Source organism: Hyla sarda, chromosome 10 (genome assembly GCF_029499605.1).
Source record: "Hyla sarda isolate aHylSar1 chromosome 10, aHylSar1.hap1, whole genome shotgun sequence".
Lineage (NCBI taxonomy): Eukaryota > Metazoa > Chordata > Amphibia > Anura > Hylidae > Hyla > Hyla sarda.
In genome coordinates this window covers 11,859,832-11,873,785 of record NC_079198.1, presented here as the reverse complement: position 1 = coordinate 11,873,785, position 13,954 = coordinate 11,859,832, and the positions used below count along the sequence as shown (strand labels likewise).

Genomic DNA, 13,954 nt, shown 5'->3' with positions numbered 1-13,954 from the left:
CTCTTTCTTTAGATATAGATAGAAGCATCTAATTCCTATGCATTCTCAGGATCGCATCGTAATGCACAGTTTTTCTGTGACATCGATGTCTGATCCCTGCGCATGCGCATGAACGCTCCGGGATCCATAGCGCAAGTCAGTTACTGACGCGCATGGACAGGAGGCAGTCAGATCAGCCTGCAAGTATGCGGGGAGCTGATGCATGCACAATATGCAGACAAGGACTAGTGAGGGTACGGGCATGATTCCTCCTATCAAAAGGAGGAAGTGAGTGATGTCACATGCGCGCAGGCGCTGTGACAATGTTTACAAATAGGGAGACTCGTGATGCCGGTGAATCGCTGTTACAAACATCATAGGCTTTTAAAACACTTTTTGTTATTATAGCACCAGACACTTTATGATGTTAAACACTTGAGGATGCATCTCTTCATATAATTGGATTGTTGTTAAACTATTGTTCTTACTATGACCACACGATCACATGTGTAAATGAACCAATGAGAATATTTTGGGGATGTGGCTTTTTAATAATTGTAAGCACTTACACAAATGTTTGTACCATATATATATATATATATATATATATATATATATATATATATTGTGGTGAGTAAGGAAGGAAGGAATAGCACTACTTGCGATTGATACAGAAATGATAGGGTTAAACTCCAAACGAACAGCTCACACGGAGGCGGGTCCGAAAAGGCCGTCAGCTATGGTGGTGCTGGGAAGATCCGGACATGGGAGAAAATCAATGTGCATAGAAGATAAGCTCAAAAACAAAATACCCGCACTCACCATTAGGTTAGCGACAGCCGGCTCCTAGGAATATATGATGGTTAGACCAACGGAACGGGGACCATGATGTAACGAGCGCTCAGGTGTGAGGCGATAACCGGTTATTTTGCGCTATATGCGCTTCATCCGGCCTCCATGAGGCCGGATGAAGCGCATATAGCGCGAAATAACTGATTATCGCCTCACACCTGAGCGCCCGTTACATCATGGTCCCGATGGTCCGTTGGTCTAACCATCATATATTCCTAGGAGCCGGCTGTCGCTAACCTAATGGTGAGTGCGGGTATTTTGTTTTTGAGCTCATCTTCTATGCACACATATATATATATATATATATATATATATATATATATATGCATTATGTTAACGTGTTATTCATGTTTGACAAAGGCTAAACTATAGCCGAAATGTTGCACTGCTGGTAACCAGTAAAAGACCACAGCTTTCTTTATATGTTGGAGTCTTCTGTTTCGGTGCTGTGACCAACTTTTGCTTGGATGTTGACATACTGGACTGATTATCCGGACGGTCACTTGCACAACAGCTGTCCTCCACCTTTTCTACAAAAAGTTACATATACGCAAAGGTGGTACCAATAAAGAGTACAGATCACGGCGTAAAAAATGAGCCCCATACATCCCTGTATATGGAAAAATTAGAAAGTTGTAGGTGGTCCAAATAGAGGGATTTTTAACATATTAATTTTGTTTCAAAAGTTTTTGATTTTTTTAAAGCCCCACAATAATAGAAAAGCATATAACATGGGTGTCACGATTCGGCTTACAGGTTGTGGATCCACTGTGTCAGCGAGGGATTGGCGTGGACCGTACTGGTGGACCGGTTCTAAGAGACTACTGGTGTTCACCAGAGCCCGCCGCAAAGTGGGATGGTCTTGCTGCGGCAGTAGCAACCAGGTCGTATCCACTAGCAACGGCTCAACCTCGCTGACTGCTGAGAAGGCGTGGGACAGAAGGACTAGGCAGAGGCAAGGTCAGACGTAGCAGAAGGTCGGGGCAGGCGGCAAGGTTCGTAGTCAATGTGGATAGCAGGAGATCAGGTAACACAGGCTTGGACAACACTAAACGCTTTCACTGGCACAAGGCAACAAGATCCGGCAAGGGAGTGCAGGGGAAGTGAGGTGATATAGCCAGGGAGCAGGTGGAAGCTAATTAAGCTAATTGGGCCAGGCACCAATCATTGGTGCACTGGCCCTTTAAGTCTCAGAGAGCTGGCGCGCGCGCCCTGGAGAGCGGAGCCGCACGCGCCAGCACATGACAGCCGGGGACCGGGACAGGTAAGTGACTTGGGATGCGAATCGCATCCCCGCCGGCAATGTCAGTGCAGCGCTCCCGGTCAGCGGGTCTGACCGGGGCGCTGCAGGGAGAGAGACGCCGTGAGCGCTCCGGGGAGGAGCAGGGACCCGGAGCGCTCGGCGTAACAGTACCCCCCCTTAGGTCTCCCCCTTTTTTTGTCCGGCAACTGCTTAACCTGGGACGAGGACACTGGGAGTGAATGTAGGGTTTCCTCAAAGGCAGGCAGTACAGCAGGAGTGGGAATGGGGAGGGAGGGCAGGGGGTGAAGCATGGCACGGGACAGGGTGTCACCAGGACGGGGGCCATGAGGAGGCAAGGCACAGTTCAGATAAGCCTTGGGGGGACCAGGTGTACGAGGAGGCACTGAGGCTTGCCTGACGGGACTGGGAAGGGGGGAGAGGCATTTCTTATGGCAAGCAGAGTCCCAGTTCTTGATCTCCCCGGTGGTCCAGTCAAGGGTGGGAGAATGAAGCTGGAGCCATGGCAGACCGAGGAGGACCTCAGAGGTGCAGTTGGGAAGGACGAAAAATTCAATAATTTCGTGATGGGGTCCAATGCACATTAAGAGGGGTTTTGTGCGGTAACGCACGGTGCAATCCAATCTAACTCCGTTGACCGCGGAAATGTAGAGCGGCTTGACGAGACGGGTCACCGGGATGCAGAATTTATTCACCAAAGAATCCAAAATAAAATTCCCAGAGGCACCAGAGTCCAAGCAGGCCACGGCTGAGAGGGAGGAGTTGGCAGAAGGAGAAATCCGCACGGGCACCGTGAGACGTGGAGAAGCAGACTTTGAACCAAGAGACGCCACACCCACGTGAGCTGGGTGCGTGCGTTTCCTAGACGTGGAGGACGAATAGGGCAATCCACCAAGAAATGCTCGGTACTGGCACAGTACAGACAAAGATTTTCTTCCCTACGGCGATTCCTCTCTTCCTGGGTCAGGCGAGACCGATCCACTTGCATGGCCTCCTTGGCGGGAGGCCCAGGCGTAGATTGCAAAGGATACTGTGGGAGAGGTGCCCAGAGATCTAAGTCTTTTTCCTGACGGAGCTCCTGATGTCTCTCAGAAAAACGCATGTCAATGCGGGTGGCCAAATGGATAAGTTCTTGCAGGTTGGCAGGAATCTCTCGTGCGGCCAGCACATCCTTGATGTTACTGGATAGGCCTTTTTTAAAGGTCGCGCAGAGAGCCTCGTTATTCCAAGATAATTCGGAAGCAAGAGTACGAAATTGGATGGCGTACTCGCCTACTGAAGAATTACCCTGGACCAGGTTCAGCAGGGCAGTCTCGGCAGAAGAAGCTCGGGCTGGTTCCTCGAAGACACTACGGACTTCAGCGAAGAAGGACTGGACTGTGGCTGTGGCAGGATCATTGCGGTCCCAGAGCGGTGTGGCCCAAGACAAGACCTTTCCTGAAAGAAGGCTCACTACGAACGCCACCTTAGACCGTTCTGTAGGAAACAAGTCCGACAACATCTCCATATGCAGGGAACATTGAGACAAAAATCCACGGCAGAGTCTAGAGTCCCCATCAAATTTGTCCGGCAGGGACAAGCGGATGCTAGGAGCGGCCACTCGCTGCGGAGGAGGTGCAGGAGCAGGCGGAGGAGATGGTTGCTGCTGTAGCAGAGGTAGAAGTTGCTGTAACGTGGCGGTCAACTGCGACAGCTGCTGTCCTTGTTGGGCAATCTGCTGCGATTGCTGAGCGACCACCGTGGTAAGGTCAGTGAGACTTGGCAGCGGCACCTCAGCGGGATCCATGGCCGGATCTACTGTCACGATTCGGCTTACAGGTTGTGGATCCACTGTGTCAGCGAGGGATTGGCGTGGACCGTGCTGGTGGACCGGTTCTAAGAGACTACTGGTGTTCACCAGAGCCCGCCGCAAAGCAGGATGGTCTTGCTGCGGCAGTAGCAACCAGGTCGTATCCACTAGCAACGGCTCAACCTCGCTGACTGCTGAGAAGGCATGGGACAGAAGGACTAGGCAGAGGCAAGGTCAGACGTAGCAGAAGGTCGGGGCAGGCGGCAAGGTTCGTAGTCAATGTGGATAGCAGGAGATCAGGTAACACAGGCTTGGACAACACTAAACGCTTTCACTGGCACAAGGCAACAAGATCCGGCAAGGGAGTGCAGGGGAAGTGAGGTGATATAGCCAGGGAGCAGGTGGAAGCTAATTAAGCTAATTGGGCCAGGCACCAATCATTGGTGCACTGGCCCTTTAAGCGTCAGAGAGCTGGCGCGCGCGCGCCCTAGAGAGCGGAGCCGCGCGCGCCAGCACATGACAGCTGGGGACCGGGACGGGTAAGTGACTTGGGATGCGATTCGCGAGCGGGCGCGTCCCGCTATGCGAATCGCATCCCCGCCGGCAATGTCAGTGCAGCGCTCCCGGTCAGCGGGTCTGACCGGGGCGCTGCAGGGAGAGAGACGCCGTGAGCGCTCCGGGGAGGAGCAGGGACCCGGAGCGCTCGGCGTAACAGTGGGTATCATTTTAATCCTATTGACCCACAAAATAAAGGAAACATGCAATTTTTACCATAAAAGTGTACTGCATAAAAATGAAACCTTTTCAATTTCCCCCACGCAAATAATACATTTTTGGTTGCGCCATACATTTAATGGTAAAATGATTCGATGTCATTAGGAAGGAAAATTGGTTGCGCAAAAAATTAGCCCTCATATGGGTCTGTGGATGAAAATATAATTTTTAGAATGCGAGGAGGAAAAAACGAAAATGCATAAATAAAATTGGCCTGGTCCTTAAAGGGTACCTCTCATCAAATAAACTTTTGATATATTTTAAATTAATGAATGTTGAATAACTTTCCAATAGCATGTTAATGAAAAATATGCTTCTTTCTATTGTATTTTTTCCGATCAGTCCTGGCAGCAAGCATTTCTGACTCACGCTGGAGTCCTAAACACTCAGAGCTGCCAGCCTGCTTTGTTCACAGCCAAACAGGCTGTGAACAAAGCAGGCTGGCAGCTCTGAGTGTTCTCCTTTGTGAACAAAGCAGACTGGCAGCTCGTAGTGTTTAGGACTCCAGCATGAGTCTGAAATGCTTGCTGCCAGGACTGGTAGGGAGACCCCTAGTGGTCATTTCTTCAAAGTGGAAAATTAAATAGAAAGAAGCATATTTTTTAATAACATGCAATTGTAAAGTTATTCTGCATATATTAATCTATAATATATCAAAAGTTTTTTTGATGAGAGGTACCCTTTAAGGGGTTAAGTGCACATAAATACAGTCAAATATACCATAATATATTAAAACCTTTATTTAAACATTATTACATGAAAATGTCTTAGTCACTCTCCTGTGTAAGCGCAAAACAGGTAGGTTTTCGTTTTCTGGGATACCACGATGTTAATACAAGAAGGGAAAAAAATGCTTATAAATCTACATTTTAGTGTAAAAAAGAATACAAAAAAAGTATGACATCATTAGGTGCTGTTCATTCTGTGATTTGATCTTCTTCTCCAACCTGTAGACCTCCAAATGGTGCAGTCTTGAAGGTCCATAGTTTGGAGACCACAGTTCTGCTGTATGTAATGTTACTGTAAACTCTGAAGAGCAGTACATCTTTCTTGTTTCTCAGACGCTGACTTGTCCTCTTCTATAAATGCTTTTTCTAATGTAGCCTGGAAGGAGCCCCAGAATTTTTCCTTAAAATCTCGACCAATGAAGACGTAGAGGATGGGGTTAATACAAGAATTCAGAACTATCAGGAGATTGGTGATTAAAAACCCATAATAAACTGAATAAAAGTCAAACAGACGACCTTCAAATGTAAGGAGAAGGGTAAACAGTCTGATAGGGAACCAACAGATAAAGAACGCGATGATGACAGCCGCAATGGTTTTAAGAGGCCGAGAAGATGCAAAGATGCGTTTCTTTTTGGAGTACAAGACGATCACAATGTAGCAGGAGACAATGATAATGAAAGGTAAAAGGAAGAATAAGACTAAGTCCAACATTGTCTTCATGGCCCAGTCAGATTCGTCTATTTTTAAAGTACATATCATCAGTTCATGAATTTCAGCTATGTCTGAGTATACTATAAAGGGTAACGACAGAGCAATAGAACCTATCCAAATGATCAGGACAATGATGAAAGCCAATCTTGGCCTCCGGTGGTTGTGGCACCATACGGGGAGCATCACACAGATGCATCGGTCCAAACTGATGACTGTGATCTGGAGGACGCTGACAATCAAATTAATACACAGTACCAATTGGGTTAGCTTGCACGTAAATGTTTCAAATGCCCAATATTTCAATAAAATTTGTGTGATGTTCAAAGGAAGCAAAAATGTGAAGGAGAAATCAGCCAGGGCTAAGCTGAGGAACCATATAACATTGACGGTCTTCTGGATCCTGAAGATGCCGAACCAGATGACGAGACCATTTCCAATGATTCCCAGTAAGCAAAACACCGAGTAGACCACCGTTAAGGCTATGTCTTCATATATGCTGGATGTACGGTTTCTATCTTGTACAATGTTTTCATTGAGTAAATAGTTTTTATCATAATTATCCGTAAATTTTGAACCGGTGCCATTTACCAGGGAAACAAAAAGTTTTGTATTCTCCATTATTTGTGTCTTCTGTGTCAAACACGCCTGGAATAGTCTCTGGAACATAAAATACAGCAAAATTAGATTGGCACATTATACTGTGTAACCACACACAGCTCTACAGTGGTTGACTAGTCTTCTGGATAAAAGGACACTAGCCATGTCACCGTGCGCAGGGATTGGTTACATTGTTATTGCACCATGTCCATATAATTGTTGAATGACTCAGATTTGGTTTTAAGAATTAACAATGTGTCCAAATCATAGTCAGTTCCTCTCAAATTCCAAGAAGTAAATTTTTCACCGGAGTACCCCTTTAAGTAGTGCTTATTGAGAACTACATTTAAAGGAGTACTCCTCTATAGAAAAACGTATCCCCTGTCCAAAGAACCACTGGGACCCCTGCTATCTCTCCTCCTGAATGGGGCGTGTCAACCACAGCACAAAGCGGTGCAACATGCCCCCTAACTGCAGCTCTATGGGATCTGCATAAGTTGGAACTAAAATAGTAGCCTGTGCTCTCTACTTACACCATTTAGGCTTAAGCTCTCATGACACTGTTTCCAGTTCACCGGTTGTCCTTCTTTGGGCTGCTTTTCTTAGGTACTAACCCAGCAGAACAGGAATACTCCACCAGAACTGCCATTTTGGAGATGCTCTGACCCGATCATCTAGACACCATAATACCATAATTTGACCCTCTTCAAAGTCACTTAGATCCTGTTCTTCCAACACATCAACTTCAAGCAAGAACTAACTGTTTACTTTCTGCCTAATATATCCCATGACTTGACAAGTCACGAGATATTGCTTTTCATTTCACCTGTCAGTCATTTTAATCTTATAGCTGATTGGTGTATATGATAATACTGCACAAATACTATGAGGCTTGTGGTCCCTTCCAAGTAATATATATTCTTCCTAGGCACTTCACAAAGCGTTAGCCATTACTTTAGTATACAGGGAGCCGAATATGACTGTCCCCATGATGTCATTACTTTCTTACTGCAAGCTTGTGGTTAATCATGTTGTAATGTTCACAGAAATGATTTCCTCGAGACAGCTCAGAGATTTCAGGAAGTTACTTTTTACTTCTTTTTTTAGGAAGAATGTTTTTTTTTTATATTACAATACTTTTGCTATATTATAGATGAATGTATACAGAATAACTTTCCAATAGCATGTTATTAAAAAAATATATTTAATTTTCCACTTTGAAAAAATGACCACTGGGGGTCTCCCTACCAGTCCTTTTTTTTTTTTTAAATATATTTCAGACTGATGCTGGAGTCCTAAATCTCAGACTGATGCCGGGACACAGGGAGCAGTGCTGGCAGGGAGCAATGCTGAGTTTGTCTGTGTCCCGGCTGCAGTCTGAGATTTAGGACTCCTGCATGAGTCTGAAATCTATAAAAAAATTAAAAAAAAGGACTGGTAGGGAGACCCCCAGTGGTCATTTTTTCAAAGTGGAAAATTAAATAGAAAGAAGCATATTGTTTTTTTTTAATAACATGCTATTGGAAAGTTATTTTTCATACATTAATCTATAATATATCATATATATATGTAATATTTTTTTTGATGAAGGGTACCCTTTAAAGCTCCATTTCTAACCTCCAAAGCCCCAGCAAAGGCAAAAAATACAATATTAAGAACATAGAGGACATAAGCTCCATTTTAGCCCAGTGTCTCCTTCTCATTTTTCCCTGCAGAGAAATTCTTCCGGCCACCCAAGAAATGCAGCAACAATGCCCAATTCTGCATCCTTATCCTATAGGCCCCAAAGGTCAGAGCCCCACTAATCATACATTGATTCGATATTAAGAGCTGCCATTACTGTGTAAGAAATAAAGCCCCCCCTTAGAGTGGGTTCACACTATGTTTTGATGATACGGTCACCAGATCCGGCTGGGGGGGGGGGTATACTGCGGTTTTAGGTCCGGTCTGAAAACCGGATAAGGGGCAAAAATTACTCGACTGGAGCGACAATATGACTGCTCATTCAAAGGAAGGAGATCGCGGCCGGTTCCGGCTGGGCAGCATTTTCACTCCCCATCCAGATCTGATGACCGTATCATCAAAACATAGTGGGAACCCACCCTTAGATATAGGAATTTAAGTTCTCTTTGGATGTTTTATTGGTATACTTTGGGGTAACTATGTTGGTGTTACATTAAAACTTGGTCAACAGAGACTAGATATATTTTTGAGGGATGCAGACCCATTTCTGAGGTCTGATGTTACCCTGTTCTTTTCTTCTCCATAACATACGTTGTTTTTATTTTTCTATAGATAAAGGAATCACTTCTAAAGGGAAGTAATCTCTATGTAAATATTACATATTTTTTCCATCTCGCTACTATACTTCACATTACTCAGATGTGCCCACCCTTACCTTTCCTTAAACTTTCCTAGGAATCAGTCAAATGTTTAGGGAGACCACCGTGCTGCCACACAACTCTATGTGAGCAGGATGGTCCCATGACTTACATTGTGAGTCCATCCTGTGACACAGAGCCGTGAAAGAACGAGCTAAGCGTGCATTTCTTTTGGCTCCATCTACTGATTGATCAGGGCCTAAACACTCTGACCCCATCTGATCAATTCTTTTCATATGTCTCTACGAAAAAAGTTTTCCTCATAATGACAGGAACACTTTAAGGAGTTCAAGTTCTCATAAAACCATTTCAACCCAATACCATAACAGAAAGAGTGTCATCAAATAATGTAGGGGTGAAAAGCTTATAATCTAATACCATACAAGTCAGAATTAGTATTCCAGGCAAAACCTTTATATATATATATATATATATATATATATATATATATCAACTGGCTCCAGAAAGTTAAACAGATTTGTAAATTACTTCTATTAAAAAATCTTAATCCTTCCAATAGTTATTAGCTTCTGAAGTTTTCTGTCTAACTGCTCAAGGATGATGTCATGTCCCGGGAGCTGTGCATGATAGGAGAATATTCCCATAGGAACTGCACAGCTCCCGGGACGTGAGTCATCAGAGAGCAGTTAAACAGAAAACAACAACTCAACTTCAGAAGCTAATAACTATTGGAAGGATTAAGATTTTTTTTAAAGAATTCATTTACAAATCTGTTTAACTTTCCGGAGCCAGTTGATATATAAAAAAAAGTTTTGGCCTGGAATACCCCTTTAATAGATAAATTGAGAAGGAACTGATCTGTAAATATGAGCTCCCACCATCCTATATTTTTTTTTTCAGTTCCTGCCTATTGCCAATCTATCCCTAACCCCCTCCCTGCTTTTAATTTTTCTTTTTATTATATTAAAAATAACTTTTTGTCTGCCTAGTGGTGTGCTCGCTACCAGGCAGACTTCCCCAGCAGGCACCACGTCACTGATGCCTGCTGGGGGGGGACTTCCGCCCTTAGCTTATCTACACAGGGTGCCTCCAGCTGTTTCACCACTACAACTCCCAGCTTGCCCTGACATCTATTGGCTGTAGTGAAACAGCTGGAGGCACCCTGTGTAGATAAACTATAAGTTAGTGCCATGTGGCACTACGGCGCTAGCCCGTACCCTCCGTCAAACCCCCATACCCCGTTCCCTCCATCACCCCGTTCCCTCCATCACAACCCCCCCCCACCCGCATATCCCGTTCCCTCCATCCCAACCCCCCCGCCCCGCATACCCCGTTTCCTCCGTTCTGATACCTGCAGAGTCCAGCCACGGGCGTGCAGGGACAGCGGCGGCGATGACAGTGCGGGAGGAGTGGCCTCCCAGCCAGTGGCCTGGAAGCCAATGCGCTCGCTCCTGCCTGTCTGATTGACAGGCAGGGAGCGAGAGCAGCCTAAATGAAAAAGGACTGATTGCCAGGCCAAAATCAGTCCTTTTTCAGGCGTGACGTCACCCAAGGCTGCAGCCGGCCACTAGGAGGGTGACCCCTAGTGGCCGTTTTTTAAACGTAAATTTCACCCTGATAGTCCAAAAATAAATAATGACAATATATTAGAGATATGTTGTAGTACATAAGTACTACAACATATCAAAAAATAAAGTTGGTGACAGTGTCCATTTAAATAATAGCCCCATAATACCAGGGTGATACATAATATTTAGGGGTGTAGCATTAGGGGTGCAGAGGTAATAGCTATACCATGACCCTGATACTTTAGGGGCCAAAAAGCCTCTCTGTTATTTAAGGCACCAACATTCTAAATGGAACATAATAGGTTGGGGTTCTATATTAATTTTACATTTGAGCCCTAACGATATCATTATCATAAATACACAGTAAAAACATCCAACATGATACTCACCAAACCTCTTCTCTTCTCTTTGTGTTACTTAGTACTGTACTCTGAATCCTTTTTATTCTCACTAACTTCTCATTTGTTTTGCTTCCTTATTTTATACATGGAAAATTGTATAATTTGTCATGGGATGATTGCAACAATATATTTTAAGTGAAATTATTTAGGATGTTGCAAGATGTTGTGTATTAGTCAGAGGAACGTTCATTGTGTGCTGCACAGAAAATGTACAGGGAGGAAGATGGTATTTGAATGGGTTGTCTGGTTTAGAATACCCTATTGAACAATACTAAGTCAATAGAGTAGGGGGTATTTCATTTAGGACCCTCATCTACTATTCCAACCAGAGATGTGTCCTTCTTGAGGACCTGTCGTTTTGAGCATTTCACAGTTGGCGTATTGCTCTCAATGAGTACAGTGTAATCATTTATTTGAACAAAGAGTAGAGTACTCCAGCTCACCACTGCACGGATCTGTGCCCGGCAAGACACTCCAATAGGAACAGCAAAAAGATGATCCAGCACTGCGATAAAAAAAAGCTTTATTGAAGATCACTGGACACAGGTAAAACTGACCATACCATTAGACGTGTTCTGAGTTCAAGCGCTCTTCCTCGGTGATGTCAATCTGTCCACAAAAAAAAAATGTTATGCATATTATTGCAAATCTTGTAATCAACCTGTTCCTTGGAGGGTGAATAGTTAATAGGAGAAAAGGTGACGATTTCTCCCACCGTACTAGCATATAAACCCTCACCTGTGGACAGATTGACATCACTGAGGAAGAGCACATGCACTCAAAACACGTCTGATGGTATGGTCAGTTTTACCTGTGTCCAGTGATCTTCAATAAATCTTTTTGTATCGCAGTGCTGGATCATCGTTTTGCTGTTTCCAATAATTTATTTCACCTATGGTGGTGCCGTAGTGTAATTGAACACTTGTTGCTTCTCAGAACACAACTTACCTCTGAGGATGCCATTAGAAGGACACCATATAATCAGCACAATGTCGGGGAGAAACAGGTATGGCTCAATGTGGTCAATGATCAGAAGAGAAATTAGATGACAAATATAGAACTTGTCATAAAAAGCCTGAAATGCTTGTAATTGCTTGGAATTAGTTTTTTGACCGTATTACACATATTACAAATTTAAAAAACTTTACAATTAGTAATAGAGATCTGCTAACTTTATTTGTTCCAGAGAAAAGGACAGCCATCCAGCAACAGTTAACGGGCACCTATGCATCTGCTGGGAGAGCTGTTTAAAAGGGGATTATTGGATTCCCTGAAGACCACTTCTCCTTTCTGACATGTGGTGGATGTTATTTTAGCACCTGGAGTTTGAGTTCTAGCCAAACCGAACTTTTAGCAAAGTTCTGACTAAAACTCAGGTTCCATGGGTTTGATTATCTCATCTCTAGTCTTGATAAAGGTCCGTGTTGAACAGAAACATTGCATGTTCCATAAATCAGCATCATACTTTTCTGCACGACCAGTCGGACAAGAAATATAAATTTTTTTAAATCGATCTTCACATTGACATATGAATATAAAAGATTAAATTTACCCACATAGAGGTGCTGTAGAATTTTCTAGTTAGAACTACACAAGCATGATATGAATGAAACTTTGAAGAATGCTCAGAAGCTGAGCCCCCTTTAAAGCCGGTGAGTAGAAATGAGCGAATTTACAGTAAATTCGATTCGTCACGAACTTCTCGACAGTTGGTGACTTATCCTGCATAAATTAGTTCAGCTTTCAGGTGCTCCGGTGGGCTGGAAAAGGTGGATACAGTCCTAAGAAAGAGTCTCCTAGGACTGTATCCATCTTTTCCAGCCCACGGGAGCACCTGAAAGCTGAACTAATTTATGCAGGAAAAGTCATCAACTGCCGAGCCGAGAAGCTCGTGACGAATCGAATTTACTGTAAATTCGCTCATCTCTATCGGTGAGTATTGGCTGCTATCAGCAGCCAGGACTCACTTCCAATGGCAGTCACAACAATGTCCGGCATTACACCTTTAGATCCCATAATCAACTAAAATGGGTAAAATACAGTTGTTGGATAGTTATGGTGGCTGATCGGGACCTATGCTGTGAAATCACAGTTCCTACTGCCTCTATGCCATTGGATCGGCACTCTAAAAATACTTACCTAATTTTTTTCTGGAAAGATGGTGACTTCACCTGTTCCTTAAAGCAGTACTACCTTCTCCTTTTGTTATATATAAACCAGTATGAGACTTACATTATTTTTTTATATGTTGGCAAACATTTATTGAACTTCACACCTCTTAGAACTATTTCCCCACAAAGTTTCCTCTCTTTTCTTTTACAATAGATACCTTCTCTAATTCATAAACAACTGAAAGTCCTGTTACTATTTATCCCAATAGAAACATTCTCTATGAGTAGAAACTTTGTTTCCCTCTGAATAGACGTCTCAATCTCTTCATATTTATGACATCTAATTTCTTGGTATCAGTGAATCATCTGCTTTGTCATCTCCTTTGGGTGCTGGGTGACATTTATATCGAAGGAAAACATATGTCTGTGCCACGGGGAGCAGACTCCTAGCAACTGGCATTATGGGTATGGGAGGATATGCTCTCGTGCTGTGCAACTGTCCTATTCCCTAAAACAAATGCAGTTTACAGGTGATAGATTCCTGCAAACTGTGTTTTGTTCTATGGGAGGCAGTCACCCAGCACCATCTGATGGGCAGATAAGTATACACCAAGTAGTAGCTCTCATGAACTTTACACATTCTGATTCGGAAGGTCACCAGTAGTGTTTAAAAAAATGTTTTGTGATGTCCAACAGGCCCCAATAAAGATATTAAAGGAGTACTCCAACTTAGTAAAATGCACCCCTATCCAAAGGATAAGTGTCTGATCACGGGGTCTGGCGTGTTGAGACCCCTACGATCTCCTTCCAGGCGCCTCAGCTCCCCCCATGAAATGAAGT

The 13,954-nt window shown here is 43.9% G+C and overlaps 1 protein-coding gene across 1 annotated transcript; it reads right to left on the bottom strand.

The window, feature by feature from the left end:
* Positions 1-5,437: 5,437 nt before the first annotated feature.
* LOC130293929 (chemerin-like receptor 1) lies at positions 5,438-6,747 on the bottom strand. The gene has a single exon (XM_056543222.1). The coding sequence runs from the start codon at positions 6,711-6,713 to the stop codon at positions 5,673-5,675; it is 1,041 nt and encodes a 346-aa protein (XP_056399197.1). The 5' UTR covers positions 6,714-6,747; the 3' UTR covers positions 5,438-5,672.
* Positions 6,748-13,954: the final 7,207 nt, after the last annotated feature.